Source organism: Leuciscus leuciscus, assembly GCF_965113295.1.
Source record: "Leuciscus leuciscus genome assembly, chromosome: 10".
Classification (NCBI taxonomy): Eukaryota; Metazoa; Chordata; class Actinopteri; order Cypriniformes; family Leuciscidae; genus Leuciscus; species Leuciscus leuciscus.
Window position 1 is genome coordinate 10,796,583 of NC_138734.1, and position 15,931 is coordinate 10,812,513.

Below are 15,931 nucleotides of genomic sequence, written 5' to 3' on the forward strand. Positions count from 1 at the left end.
TCTTTCTTTCTTTCATATGCACAGTGAGTCAAGTATCTGTCAGGCACGGGCCACTGTGATGATCTACGATGATGGCAATAAGAAGTGGGTCCCAGCAGGCACGGGCCCCCAGGCTTTCAGCAGGGTCCAAATCTATCACAACCCAAGCAATAACGCCTTCAGAGTGGTGGGACGCAAAATGCAGACCGACCAGCAGGTAAACAAACTACAGTCAGACAGATGTAGCTTGTAGTTGTGGACAAACAAACCATTTTTCATTGAAGGTAATACTGCATGTAGGTGACACATTCAGGGTAACTGGAAATAAAATCATTCCGCCTCAAGCTAACACTTTAAAATAGTTTGCAAGAACTGCCTTCAATAAATTTTTTTCACGGTTAAAGACCAGCAGCAGATGCTGCAGTCTAATACTGTGTTGTTAAAGGGATAGTTCACCCAAAAATTATTCTTTTTCTGACCCTCATGTGTTTCCAGACCTGTTTTTTTTATTATAATTTTTTCCTACAGAACACAAAAAAGATATTTACCAGGAGGTCTATTCTGTGTGCATACTGGGATGTTGAGCATCAAAGATGAGCAAAAAAACTTTACAAATATGATAAAGGTGCTCCATAAAGGATAGGGATGCACCGATACCAGTACTCAGGTGTCGGTCCGATACTGTGCTCATGTACTCGTACTTGTAAAACTACCCCGATACAACCGCACCCGATATGCCACTTTAAGTGGCCATTCACATATCGCGTCAAGAAATGCGTGGAAATCGCGGCCGCGCCGCTTTCTCCTCCTCTACACAAGCATTCGCGTGACGTGGCGTCTGTCGTTGCTATGCAACCATGAACATAGGCGGGCCTGGAAAAACGAGCGCGCCTCACGGCGTTGCTTCTATTATGAGTGCCTGCATTTGAAATAACGAATTTGCACGTGCAAAAAACGCGATATGTGAACGGCCGCTAATGGCAACGAGACATTAGCCTAACTTTTCGTCACTATGCTCTGCTAAATTGTCAAGAGGAGGGGTGACGGGTGAGAAATAGCTCCTTTAACACAAGCAATTTGATTATACAAGTTGTATATTTACTTTGTTACAGTCAGAAAGTGAAAAACATCTGATGAAAATAAAACATTGTTAGAATTATGGTATTATTAAGTACTCATATCGGTACTTGGTATTGGCGAGTACCCAAATGTAAGTACTTGTGCTTGTACTTTGTCTGAAAAAAAAGTGGTTATCGGTGCATCCCTAATAAAGGAATTCGTTTGGAAATACAAGTGACCCCATCAAAACACTTGAGATGATTTAAAGTTTCCCATTATGCTTTTTCGAATGTTACCTTTCATGTGTGTAATAAAACTGTTAATGTAAAAGGTCTGCAAAGTTGTACAGATCAAAGGGACAATGACACTATACCTTCTTTTGGATAATTTAAATTTTGTTTGGTCGTCTGGTAAAATGCCATCATCTTGAAAAGAAGCAACAGTAATTCCTATACCTAAACCAGGAAAAGATCATACTAATCCAAATAACACTCTGCCAACTGCTCTTACCAGTAGCCTTTGTAAAACCATGGAAAGGATGGCAAATAATCATTTTGTCTGGATACTGGTATTAAAGAAACAAATAAGTGACTACCAGTGTGGTTTTAGACGGGGAAAGAGCACTTTGGATAAACTGATTAGATTAGAATCATACATCCGAGATGGTTTTATTAGAAAAGAACAAAATGTCACTGTTTTTTTTTTTATCTGGAAAAACATTTGATACAACTTGGATGTATGGCATTTTGAAATACCTGTATCAAATGGGTTTTAGAGGACGATTACCCATCTTCATCTCCAAGTTTTTGGCTAGTAGATATCGCAGAGTCCAAATAGGAAACACTATCAAATTTACCCAAACAAGAACTTGGAGTTCCTCAGGGAAGCATACTCTGTCATTCTTTTCAGTATTAAAATGAATGGCATTATTAATATTGTTGGATCCAATACATTCTGTACCTTATATGTAATTGATCTTTGCATCTGTTACAGAGGGAAGAATTAATTGAAAGACAATTACAGTTAACTTATTTACAGGATTAATTGGTGGTCAATAGAAAATGCATGCATATATATATGAAGAGTTCAGATGCAAAAGCCTCTAAGTGCCATCTGAAATTTTCTTCTAGAATGATCATTTTTATCAAGCTTGTATATTTAAGTTCAGTAATTTCACTTAAATGATAATTAATAGGTCATTTTCATTGCCATTTAAGTGAAATTACTGAACTTAAATATACAAGCTTGAAAAAAATGATCATTCTAGAAGAAAATTTCAGATGGCACTTAGAGGCTTTTGCATCTGAACTCTTCATATATATATATCGTTTGTACGATCAAACATGTTCTTTCTTTTTTGAAAGAAAACAATACTATTATTAGTATAATAAAAATTATTATAATAAATAACACTTCTGATAATTCAGCTTTTCCATCACAGGAATATATTACATTTTATATTATTTTAAAATAGAATTTTGCATTGTTATAAGATTTTACAAATTTAATGTTTTTACTGTATTTTTAATTAACTGACTTAAAACTTATGTTGTTTGACTTGAGTGTTCCCTTTGAATATAGTGCCCAAATCATATGGGTGCATATAGTGCGCAAATCATATTTTTTAAGCTTAACATCCTCAGCATCCATCCTCTTTCATCAAATAGAAAAGAGCAGCCTGGACATTCTACTAAACGTCTGTCACCTGATGACCCAAATTCAATTTTTGGGTGAAATATTCCTCTAACTGACGGAATGGAAATAATTAGTCTATTTCCCAGTTTTACAGTCCATCCATCACCTGTATCCCTCTATCTTGAGTTCTCTCTTCCTCCTCCCAGCTCGGTCGCCCTCTATACGCACAGACACGAATGCTCTCCAGAGATGACTACTAAAGTAGTGTTGTTGTTTCCTGTAAGATAGCCAAACCATTTCCTGTGCCAGTTAGGCCCTCCTCCCCCATTCCCATGTCTCTACCTCTCCACAGTCCATCTGTCTGATTCCTCAAACTCATTTTTCTTTGTCAGGAATGACTCAGTGACTTTTATCTCTTTCCGTCACTGTTTCTCAGAAGTGTCTGCTTTCTTAGTTGGTTTATGTGTATTTTTATGATGGTGCTTCTGTGTGGATGGCATGTTGAGCTTTTTTGGTCATTTTCGTCTTTTCTTCTCTCTCTTCCCTTTTTTCTCCGCCGCTCTGCTTTGTGGAATTCATGATTGTAATACAAACAGAGAAACGAAGTGTCAGCACATTCACTGAAGACGAACACACACACACACACACACACACACACACACACACACACACACACACACACACACACACACACACACACACACACACACACACACACACACACACACACACACACACACACACACACACACACACACACACACACAGGTCTCCATGTTTTATGGACACTTTCCATAGAATGATTTTTATACTGTACAAAATGTATTTCCAGTGTCCTAACCCTAAACCTACCCAGCACAGAAAACTTTCTGCATTTTTACATCTCCAAAAGACATCATTTAGTATTATTTACAAGCTGATTTCTCCATGGGGACCAAAAAATATCTCCTCAAGGTCAAAGATTTCTGGTATTACTATTCTTAGTATTCTTATTCTAATTCTTATAACATAGGGAATCCCTGAAACACACATACATACACAAACACGCACACAAACACACACACACTCATGTGCTGTGCAGCGGTAGAGCCCCCTCGTGGACATTCTGTTAAATAAGCATATATTCTTGCTGGAATATACAAATAAGTTTACAAATCTGACACTTGGGGTTGAACTACTTTGAGTATGAGCAAATCATTTGAGGCATTTTTGGTGCATTTAAATATATGTGAATCTAGATCTTGTTTAAAACGCATGTGCAATGTTCTTGGACATGTAGTCTTTGTATTATGCTGGATTCATTCTTGGATTCATTAAAAAAGTTTAAATAATCGCAAATATTTATATTTACTGAAATAAAAGCACCCAAATGTAGATCATTTAGGATAAATTATTTATGGTGGCAGACGAGTGAATTCTTTATTAGAAAAGTGAATTTAGAGATGAATATTGTTTCATATTGTTTAATGTATGTTTGTCATAGGCCTACAGTACATGGCAGTCCATTTTTTCAATTGCATATATCAGTCTTTTTTAAGGGTTATTCACATTTGCGTATCTTCAATAAAACATTTTTGTTTGTTTTTCGAAATGCTCTTTGAGAACCTTGCATTTTGGATCCTTCAGTTGTTCAGTTCTTGCACACAAGAATGCGTCCTAATTTTTCAGGAATTTTTTGGAGAAATATTTTTCAAATCTCAACTGTCGGGTCAGAGGTCACTCTTTCACCGTAAATCGATACGTATGGCCGTCTGTCGGAAGCTAGTTATTTTAGTTTATAAAGTTTTAAATATGGACATTTTTCTTACACAAACCCATCGCTTCGCTTCAGAAGGCCTTTATTAATCCCTGGAGTTCTTTTATAATGGATGGATGCACTTTTTTGAGCTTCAAAATCAGGACCGCTATTCACTACCATTATAAAGCTTGGAAGAGCCAGGACTTTTTTAACATAACTCCACATGTATTTTGTCTGAAAGAAGAAAGTCATTTACACCTAGGATGGCTTGAGGGTGTGTAAATCATGGGGTAATTTTCAATTTTGGGTGAAATATCCCTTTAACTCTCAGTACAATTGCATCACCTTGACAACAAAAAAGAGCCCTACAAAAGTTTTAAAAAATATATCATTCAGAAATGTAAAATATGTTTATCATAAAAGAAGTGTATTTAAGTAATAGTCTATAATGAATTGCATTTAAAAAATAATTAAATTTTAAAATATTCATCACATTGAGTATGCACGAATATGCATGAATATGTATCTTCTCCAATAAACTACAGTTTATACTTATGTGCATTTATGGCTTAATTAACATTTAGACATTTGTGTCTTTTCTTGTACAGGTTGTGATGAATTGTCCAATTGTAAAGGGATTAAAATATAATCAGGCCACGCCAAACTTCCACCAATGGCGGGACGCTCGGCAGGTGTGGGGACTGAATTTTGGCAGCAAGGAAGATGCAGCGCTGTTCGCCAATGGCATGATGCACGCGCTCGATATCCTCAACTCCATCCCTGATGGAGGTAACGTATACTCACATTTACACCCCATTGTTTGTGACGGTGTATCTGTTCAACACAACCTTTTACAACTGCATTGTCATTAGGTTTCCCCACACGGCCCGTGTCCAATGGACCATCACCAGAAGAGCTGGAACAACAGAAGAGGTACAAACTTATTTGTTGTTGTGTGTGTAGCAAAGAATGGGACAGGTTTTTAATGGGATCAGTATTTTCATTAAGTGATTTTGTTTTTGTTCGCTGTTTCCTTGGTCAATCTTTAACCTCATTTACAGATGCACACACACACACACACACACACACACACACACACACACACACACACACAAACAAACAAGCACACACTCTCAAGGGATTTACTGGTATTAAAGCTCAAGTCTTTAGTTTTCCGTGAGCCCCTGAAGTGATGGGGCAAAAGTCCGGGTCAGGTCTTCTGACACTTAAATCCTCTTCTTCTTTCTGGATACTACAGGGTAAAACAAATTCAACATTTGTGTCTTTTTAAACTTAAAATCTTGTTGGGGACACTTAATATTCAGCAATATTATAATCAGGGATGTAGTGGAGGCTAAACGCACGTAAACGCCGTTTACGCACCTCCCAAAATTTGGAAATAGCGTTTGCCCACCTCCAAAGTGCGTTTATCCACCTCTACATTGCGTTTATCCACCTCTAAATTTCACGTTATTTGAGCGGACTTTGCTTTTCCAGTGCGTGATCGCCGATCGGCACATGATTCGAGCATTTGGGCCGTTAACTACTGAGCAGAACGCGCAGCGCGCAAACACGGAGCAGAGAGCGCGGCGCGCCGACACACACACACACACGGAACAAAGAGAACGGCGCACACACGTAGCAGAAAACACACGCTCGTGAAGTTATTAAACAAGCTGCGCGAGAATGAAACTTGATCGCAGCCGCAACAGGAAATCATTAAAACGATGCAAAAAAAAGTTTTTTATTTTTTATTCATTACAGGCAGCTGGTTTAATGTAGGGAGCATGTCAAAACCCAACTGTAGGCTACAAGAGATTCAGAGGGAATCAAGCCTGCACCAGGTTAAAGACTTTTCCCTCTACAGGGAAACACTGATCCACATTTTTCTGATAGACCAAACAACTAATCAATTAATCGAGGAAATATTCAACAGATTAATCAACTATGAAAATAATCCCAAATCCCTATCATTATGCACAAGTGCATTGCATTGGAAGCCCTGGATATAAGCCTCCCTCTCGATCTCTCTTAAATATTTTTGTTCTCTGTTTTGTCATTTAGTAAACTTGATAGATTTCAACCATATTATTCCTTTTTGAGTCTCTTTAACAAGAACTTAGATTAATGTATGAATTGAATAGTGATTGTGTGACCTATGAGGGAACAACCAGTGATACCCTTGGTAGTACCATCAAATGATAGCCTATAGCGATGTCATCAGGATACACATACACCGGTAGGCAGTGGCCCACCTTACCAGGTGATCAAGTTGTGGTCCACCAGAATTTATAGTTTACCCACCTCTTTTTTTACCACTACACCACTGATTATAATATATATAATAGTCAGTGCATTTAGTTTATATATATATATATATATATATATATATATATATATATATATATATATATATATATATATATATATATATATATATATATATACATATCAGCAGAATTGAAGCCTTGTTTGTGTCATTGAATCATTATTTTACTGTTTATCACTGTAAAGCTGCAATCTGTATTGTATAAAGCGCTATAAAAATAATGGTGACTTGACAGATTAGGATTTGGAAATTATGTGAGTCAGACTCGAACTTGCATTGCCCACATGAGCAGTAAAGTTCAACTATTTCTGATAGCCGTTATGCCACAGCTCTGATTTAAATTCGGCTCAATTTAAATTGTTCATGGGCATCTTTTTATAACTACTGCACAGCTATTTTAGGTTACTGTGCCATTATTTGAACAAATGTTTGTAGCAGAAAAGTTTGTGGCAGTCCACACTGACATCACCCTCTGTATAGGGAAATTGTACAGTGAATGATTTTTAAAGCAATTTTATAGTGGAAATAATAGTGTCTTAAATTAATAAGAACATTCAAGAGACAATATCCCTGCCAGCAGAGGAAAACTCTGGAATGAGACTGTAATTCCAGAACTCTCTCTCTCTCTCTCTCTCTCTCTCTCTCTCTCTCTCTCTCTCTCTCTCTCTCTCTCTCTCTCTCTCTCTCTCTCTCTCTCTCTCTCTCTCTCATATCTTTCTCTCTCATATCTCTCTCTCTGTCTGTCTGTTGTTATGGTTACCTTGATAAAGACTTTACATGGAGCCTGTTGACTCATGAGTCATGTCTTGACTTGACTGAAATGTTTTGAATGGCTTAACATGAAACTTGGCATTGCAGTCTCGTAAGTGCCTCAAAGAGTATGTACGTTTATGCGTGTAAGTTTGCATGCATGTTGCGTGTTTAAAGTGTTTTATATATACAGGCTCATTTAAGAGGTCTCAGAATGATTCAAAATATGTAAACCCACCAAATAATTGCATCCCACTGATTCAACCCAGTGACTGCATTGGCAACAGTGTCAAATGAAGATCTATTATCACCCTATGCCTTTTCTAAATGCATGTTATAGGTTTTATTGTGAATAGTTATTTGTTTATATGTTTTATTTAAAACAAACTGGATCTTCCGGATGGAAATTGACAGAACTCTCTGGAGACGTATGTATGTTTTCTCCAGTCATTTAGTCCGCTTAAACCCTGACCCTGAAAGCTCTCGTTCGTCTCAACATCCAATCAACAACCAATGCATAGAACCAACCCTATATTCTTTCTTTTTTGATAATCCGTTACACTTCATCGATATTTCGGTTTCAATTCGGCTTTCATTTGGAAGAATGTATTATATTCATATTATTTCATAATGTTTTATTGTTTTTCTTTTGAATTTATTTTAATTTGACATTTTTCATGATTTAATTATTTTGTTTTGTTTGTTTAATTATTATTATGTTTTTCCCCTGCAGATTGGAACAGCAGAGGTTGGAGCAGCTAGAGAGGGAGAGACAGGAAAGAGAAAGACAAGAGAGAGAACGACAGGAAAGAGAAAGACAAGAAAGAGAACGACAGGAAAGAGAACGGCAAGCAGCTTCAGGTCAGTAGAAAGTGTTTCATCTCAATGGAGAAACTCTGTGTATAGATTATTGGTGTCTTCTGAGTAGAGGTAAACTGTATTCTTTATGATTGAAATTTTTTTTTCCTGTTGAATGCACAGTGGTATGTCATGTCATTGTTGTCATTGCTTTGACAGTCAGGTTACAATAGAAAACAATAGAATTCCCAATTCACTATTATTGTTTTTTAAAATGTAATATTATTTAAAATTGAAAAAAATATATATTATTAATTTTATAATTTTAAATGATAAAACATATATATATTGACCAAGGAAAGATATAGATATATTTATTTATACATTATACATGTAATAAATGTACACTATGCATACATACATACATGCATACATACATACATAATAAAAAATGCACCTACTATTTGAACATTTACAGCATGTGTGTGTGAGAGTAGGGTGTGCGTGTGTGTGTGAGCGTTATTGTAACTTAAGTACTCTACTCAAGTACTCAGTTTCATGTGTTTTTAGTATTTACTAGTGTTTATTAGTTCTAAATGCTCCTGTCGTCTGCTGTGTTCAGACTTAAGTTGTGTACTTTCATGGAGCAGATGAAATAAAAAGGGAGTTCATATATCTGACTGTTTGTATTCATTGACGAAAATGTAGCCATGTGCAGATGTATATTACAAAAGTTGACTTGATGATAATCATAATCAAATTGAGTCATGAGACCAGTGACGATTCACACCCCTGCAAACCAAACCTGTGTACCCCTATTTCTGAGCTTATACATATTTAATACGTAATTTGTTGTGTGTGTGTGTAAATGATGTGCTGTTGTTCTACTGTAGTCATTCCTCCTCCACCACCACTGGCCCCTGGAGGCCCTCCGGCTCCCCCTGGACCCCCACCTCCCCCTGGGCCCCCTCCGTCTGGACCCCCCCCACCACCTGGGCCTCCCCCCATGGGAGGAGGAGGAGGAGGAGCTCCACCTCCACCTGCTCCTCCACTGCCCTCTTCTGGAGGAGGTGGAGGTGGGGAAGGAGGAGCAGGTGGCGGAGGTCTCGCTGCTGCTCTGGCAGCTGCCAAACTGCGCAAAGTGGCCAAGGTGAGACAGAGTGACATGAGAATCACAATAAGAGAATTCCCAGAGGTTGAAATAATGTGTCACTTCCTTGTAACATTATTTTTGGCCTTGGTGGAGTCACCCGAAAATGAAATTCCTTTCAGAGGACTAGAAGGTTATCACATTTTAATGATACACTTTTCTTTTTCTTTTTTTTCGTGGAATAACGTGCCCTTGTGAATCATGCATGCGCAATTGAAAGACCAGGAATGTGTATTAAGTAGAAGTAGAAAATAGAGAAACAGAGAATAAATTACTGGCAAATCTAAAACTTGTGTACTAAAAGTTTACAAAAATGATGTAGACAGTGGAAATAGGGTAGAAGGTGACAACCAACTCTGAATCAACATGCACCAATACAAACAAGTATTCATTTCTTGAATGAGCTCATTGTTTCTTCCTTAAATTATTACGTTGTTTCGCTAACTGTGATTTTGTATATGTACATTTCTGAAATACATAAATTAGACAGTTACCTCTGATAACAGCTTTCTGTAAAGCTGCTTTTGTAAACGATGTGCATTGTGAAAAGTGCTATACAAATAAATGTCATTTTAATTGAACCAATCACATACAAAGCCAGATGTGAAATTAGAGCATAAAGGCTCGTTCACACCAAGAATGGTAACTATTGCGATAACTATAAAGTTTTAACAATTGTTCGAATTGAATGAGAATAGGGAAGTCCACACCACAACTATAACGATAATGACACAGAGGAACGATATTGTTGGATTCACTTTCAGAACGTTTTATTTTTTCCAGCTGATGAACGACAAAAACATTGACAGCCAATCAGAATCAGAACACTCCGCTTAGATGAGCTAAAGCATTTAAAACGGCAGATGACGTAACCGCAGCGCACTCTTATAATAAATAGAACTTTATGGGTGCATCAGTGTGGATGCTATTGGTAATATAATTATCTTTATAGTTATCGTTCTTGGTGTGAACAGGCCTTAATGTTCCCCCTGGTGGAACTTTATGAAGACAGTGAAATTATGAATAATGAAAAAAGACATCCATTCACAAAGATGAAATTACAAACAAATGTACATGTTATTCAGTTTGTTCAGTAGTTGAAATGTTGAGACTGAACTCGTATAACATTTTGCGGTTACACTTTATTTTAAGGTGTCATTGTTACAGTGTAATTCTAGTACTGAGTAATATTAAGCAACTACATGTACTTACTATAGGGTTAGGGTAGGATTAGGGTTTGGTTGAGGGTTAGTTGCTTGTAATTATGCCTAATTTACTGTTATTACTATGGTAAGTACATGTAACATACGTAACAAGGACACTGTGAAATAAAGTGTAACCCATTTTGCACACATATTCATGGCTATCTGCTGTCATTGACTCAGTGCTTCCCCCTGCAGGATGAGGCTGCTGCTGCTGCTGGAGGAGGCAGTGCTGCGGTCAGTGTGGCGGCAGCTCCTAAAGCAGACAGCAGTCGCAGCAGTGTATCTCTGCCCAGCGGAGGAGGAGGAGGAGGAGGCCTGATGGGAGAGATGAGCGCAATTCTAGCACGACGGTCAGTAAGAAAAAAATATTAGAAAAAAAGCATACAGTAAATCTGAAGATCACAAACATATCCCCCCATTAACATTGGAACATGTCTCAGTTTTAAGGAGTTTGACGGCACATTTTTTTACAGCTTAATGATGATGTGATGCATGAGTAGCAGGCTCGGTTACCACGATAATTTCAGTTCGTCCCTCAGATTATGGTTGTGCGATTAATTGAATTTAATCCAACGATTATGATAACATGGTAATTGAGATAAACCAATTATTCTGCCACATTCCGTTCCTTTCCTTTAAAGCAGTGCACTTTCTCCCCACCTTAACGTCAGAATCCGTCAAATCATGTAATGTGACTGTCGTGAACCTTATTTCCAACAAAATATACTTGATGTATATCGCTATCGTGAAAAAATGATGCAAGATATGCAAGCTCATATAAGATTTTGGTCATATTGCCCACTTCTAATCGTGTTAAATAATCGTGATTACAATACAAAATTGACCAATATAATTGTGAGTATAATATAATATAACAATATAATCAGCTCTATCTCAGATTGTAAAAAAGGGCAGGAACTGAGCTGTCACATTAAAAGATTCTCTCAAATGGAAAGATATCAAACTCTGCTGCTCTACCATGAGATGAAACAGCGGCCAACTTGGATCACATGTGCCTTTTGATAACCAAACACAATATTGCTTCAACGTCATTGAGTTGCTGTCAGAGTTGTACGATAGTACAACACTGTTTGCGGATATTAATAGCAAAACAGAATCCTACCTGTCGCAAAACGATCAATCCAAACTGAATATGTTGAAGAATAGCCGATTGGCTGTTCAGTGTACTGAAGCCTCTCCTCCATTGACATCCATTTCTCTGCAGTGTTCTTACGCTAACTTGTGTTTATTTTGCTAATCTTCACGGCTCCCCTGACTCCAATTCTGATTCCATTTATTTAGCAGTTTCTTTAGCAGTTCTGTTCAAAATGCTTCTGTTTTTGTTTTGTTTTTGAAAATTGCATTTGTATTTACCTCCATCAGCAATCTGTTAGCAACTGATTCATTCATTTCACATTTGAGCAATAGATAACAAATTAGAAATAAATTCTATATAGCTCTTTCAAAAGGTATCTATTTACAGATACATTTAATCACTTTTAACAGACCTTTTTAGAGGCGCCATAAATGCAATCCAGTCATTTGTTCTAACTACATACGGACACATATAATACAATAAAGACATAATAAAAATATTAAACACACAAAAATGTAGTAACAGTATTTCTTTCATTCAACCTGCTCATAAGAGTCATTTGAACTGGGCTGCACTCTTCACACTTTGTTTTTGACTTACAAAATAAGAATCAAACTGATTTATTCGGCACTGGTTGCACTGTTTCACTCCATAGATTCAGTAGTGTTGTTCCACCGATTCGATTCTACATGTTCAAGAACCAAAAGACATTTGGTTCTGGTATTTTTTATTTATTTAAAGGTGGAACCAGTTCTAAATAAGAACAGATTCTCAGTTTCTGAATTAATGTCAAATGCATAAAGTGACCACATACTGTAATACTAAACAGATAGATTACATCATTGCAATTGCAATGTTGGTTAGTTGGTTTTGGATTTTTTTGTCTTTCCCTGATCAACCTGAAAGATGTTCTTGTGTGATTAAAAAATAACAGCCTGGGGTGTTTCCAAAATGGCTGTTGATCGAAGTACTTTCGTAATGACCTTGAAATGTAAAGGGTGCTGGAGGCTTTAATAGCAGCAATGTGAAGCACTTACATGAATTGCTCATTACAAAAATATTTCATATTTGAGCTGTGAAAGAGGCATGACTAGGTGGAAGAACTTCTTGTTCTGCATTACTGACATAATTCCTGTAATTCGAGGTGCAGAACTCAGCTTTATTGAGTGCATTAGTGCGTCGCCAGCACTGGTTCGGGAAGTATTTTTCCATTCATTTTTTCCCATAGGGATTTTAAAGTCTTTAAAGCATTATAATAAGCCATGAACTAAGCCAACCAGCTATGATGTGAATCATAACATCACAAACTTTGATTTGAAGCAAAAAGTATTTCAAATTCAGACAAAAAAAAAAAAAGGTGCAAGACTGTAAACGTAATGGCTATAATGAGGGAAATAACTACAATCCCATCAAGCATTGCGAAAAAATTTTTTTTTTATTTAAAGTTGTTGATTATATCTATAGAAACTATATAAGTTTCTTGCAAAATATGCAGTGCCTATATATACAAATATTTTGAGACAAGCGCAATATTTGTATAAATAAATATTTAATTTATTAGGGTAAAATGACATGCCCTCTTAAAGGGTTAGTTCACCCAAAAATGAAAACTATAATTTACTCACCTTTGTTGTTACAAATGTTCCTAAACATAATTCATACGTTCAATCTAAATCTTTTGAAGAGACACAATCGCTGTATATGACAGATTTAGTCAGTTAGTTCACCCAAAAATGAAAATTAGCCCATAATTGACTCACCCTCAAGCCATCCTAGGTGTATATGACATTATTCTTTCAGAAGAATACAACTGGAGTTATATTAAAAAATGTCCTGGCTCTTTCAAGCTTTATATGGCAGTGAATGGCTGAAGTCCATCAAAGTGCATCCATCCATGATAAAAGTGCTCCACACGGCTCTGGGGGGGTAATATAGGCCTTCTGAAGTGAAGCGATGCGTTCGTGTAAGAAAAATATCCATATTTAAAACTTTATCGACTAAAATATATAAGTCCGGCCTACGCAAGTCGTCTTACACCAAAAGAGTAGCACTTGACGATGTATGACATAGGATGTAGGTGTAGCGTAAGGTTTGACGCCTCTGACGGTTCAAACAAACAAGGCTGGGCAACAAACTCAAGCTCCTCCGACACTTCTCTTTAAAAATTCTCGTTTTAGACTTCTAATTCGTGACTGGTGTTTTGCTCTATCCTCTGAGCTTCTGCGTTCATCATGACATTGTGAGTCGGGTCAGGGGTTAGTCTTCCACCGTAAATCGATGTGTACGGCCGTCTGCCGGAAACTAGTTATTTTAGTCAATAAAGTTGAATGAAAGCCTTGGTTTGGAATGACACAAGCATGAGTAATTGTGTCAACTATTAATTCAAGTAATTCATCCTTGCGCCAAATTTATTACTGTTAATGCTTCTTTCATTTTATTTTACAGACTTGCTACTAATTCTATCTATAGATATTACGTTGTAAATAACCCATGATATTTCTTTGGCTTAAAATCTTTGTGTTAAAATCTATTGTAAATTACTGATTTTTTATATTTTTTAACTATTGTCGTTATGTCTGCTGACACAGGAGAAAAGCAACCGATAAAGGGGAGAAGCCTCCTCCCAAAGTAGAAGAGCCCAGTAATGTAAGAACACCTTCTATCTTTTAAGGCTTATTATGGGTAAATGTGTCAATCCCCAAACAAAGCATTTGCATGATTTTTCCTACAGTTAAGCACAAACACACTGATTCTAAATATTTCATTAGTTATGTCAGTCACAGGCCTGAACTGATTGCCTACACAATGCTACCCTAAACCATAACCATAACCTTAGTATAGCATTGGTAGCATATTCTGATAGACGGCATTACTGGCTGTCGGAATCAGATTCATCTAAAATTTTCTGAAAGTATGAAATTTTCTTAACAGGAAACTATGTGTTCAGTTGACCAATGAAATAGGTTGTGAGGCGGGTTTGTGCTTAACTGGTTTTGAGGGGAAAATCCTGCACTTTTTTTTATATTTTTTTTTTTATATATTTCCTGTAAATCAACTATTTAAAGTGCATGCAAAAGTCTTAAAAGATTTATAGAGCTTGTCCATAGACTTGAGATGGAATATAGCTGCTATTACTGTAAATGTAAGTAAGTAAAATTGAGTTGGACTTGAAACACCATCACTATTACTGAATGCTGTAGAAACGCTCTTTAATTCTACTCTCTGTTTCTATTCCTTTACCTGTTGATCTTCAGGATGATTCCGACAGTCAAGGCCCCGGCGGTAAGAATACAATGCATTTGTGATTGATATTTGTGACATTTAGATACTCAGTCTTTTCTCATCTATGATTTTTCATTAACAGACTTTAGGAGACCATGGGAAAAATCCGCCACCATGCCCAGGTAAACACTCATTTAGAGACACATATTGAACTGTATTGAATATTGAATTGAAAACTTTTGTCTAAATCATGTAACAGAACTGAATCTCCGTTAGTCTGGTGTTTGAAGAACTCCAGCTGTTGAGTGAGTATGGACAGTGTGACTGTCCATAGGGCACTGTAGTTTAAAGTGAAGTATATATACAGTACATGTCTCAAACAGGACTAACTCAGCACCCAGAAGTATGGAATCGCCCTCTTCCACTAGCCCACTTACCAGGTACTTTTACTACAGTAAGCTCTCAAGTGGTTATGGTGTAACACTGTCAGCGCGCCTGGTTCCCCTGCTTTCACACACACATTTACCTAAACATGCAATGCATGCATTTCTATTTCAAAATATTTCAAAATGCAATTTATTCCTTACTACTCCAAAGCTGATATTTTAGCAGCCATTATGCTGATTTGATGCTTGATGCAAACTGCTGATTTGATGCTGAAGAAACATTTCTTCTGAGCCCCTAAAGGGACATGGTGATGGGGAAAAAAATGAGATCGGAGGAAATCAAATATTTCAATGCATCTGCGTTCTCTCGCAACGGTTTCACCTTCCCCTGAGAAACTTTGCGTTTGGTAATGGCGAATGAAAAGTTTCTCAAGAGAACGCAAACGCATTATAAGACATAATTTTTCCTCCCATCTCATTTTTTTTTCCATCACTATGTCCCATTAAGGAGACATAATTAAGAAATACATTTCTTATCAATGTTAAAAACAGTTGTACTGCTTTTTTTTTTTTTTTTTTTACTA

General features: G+C 36.8%; 1 protein-coding gene across 1 annotated transcript in view; it reads left to right on the forward strand.

Annotated features, from left to right (window-relative positions):
• The window catches only part of vaspb (vasodilator stimulated phosphoprotein b), a 47,621-nt gene that overhangs the window by 24,744 nt on the left and 6,946 nt on the right, over positions 1-15,931 (forward strand). Inside the window, exons 2-11 of the mRNA XM_082183041.1 lie at positions 25-196; positions 5,020-5,200; positions 5,284-5,344; positions 8,224-8,351; positions 9,182-9,438; positions 10,839-10,993; positions 14,328-14,385; positions 14,994-15,021; positions 15,104-15,143; positions 15,345-15,401. Coding sequence (XP_082039167.1) covers positions 25-196; positions 5,020-5,200; positions 5,284-5,344; positions 8,224-8,351; positions 9,182-9,438; positions 10,839-10,993; positions 14,328-14,385; positions 14,994-15,021; positions 15,104-15,143; positions 15,345-15,401 — 1,137 coding nt within the window. The remainder of the gene's footprint in view (positions 1-24; positions 197-5,019; positions 5,201-5,283; positions 5,345-8,223; positions 8,352-9,181; positions 9,439-10,838; positions 10,994-14,327; positions 14,386-14,993; positions 15,022-15,103; positions 15,144-15,344; positions 15,402-15,931) is intronic.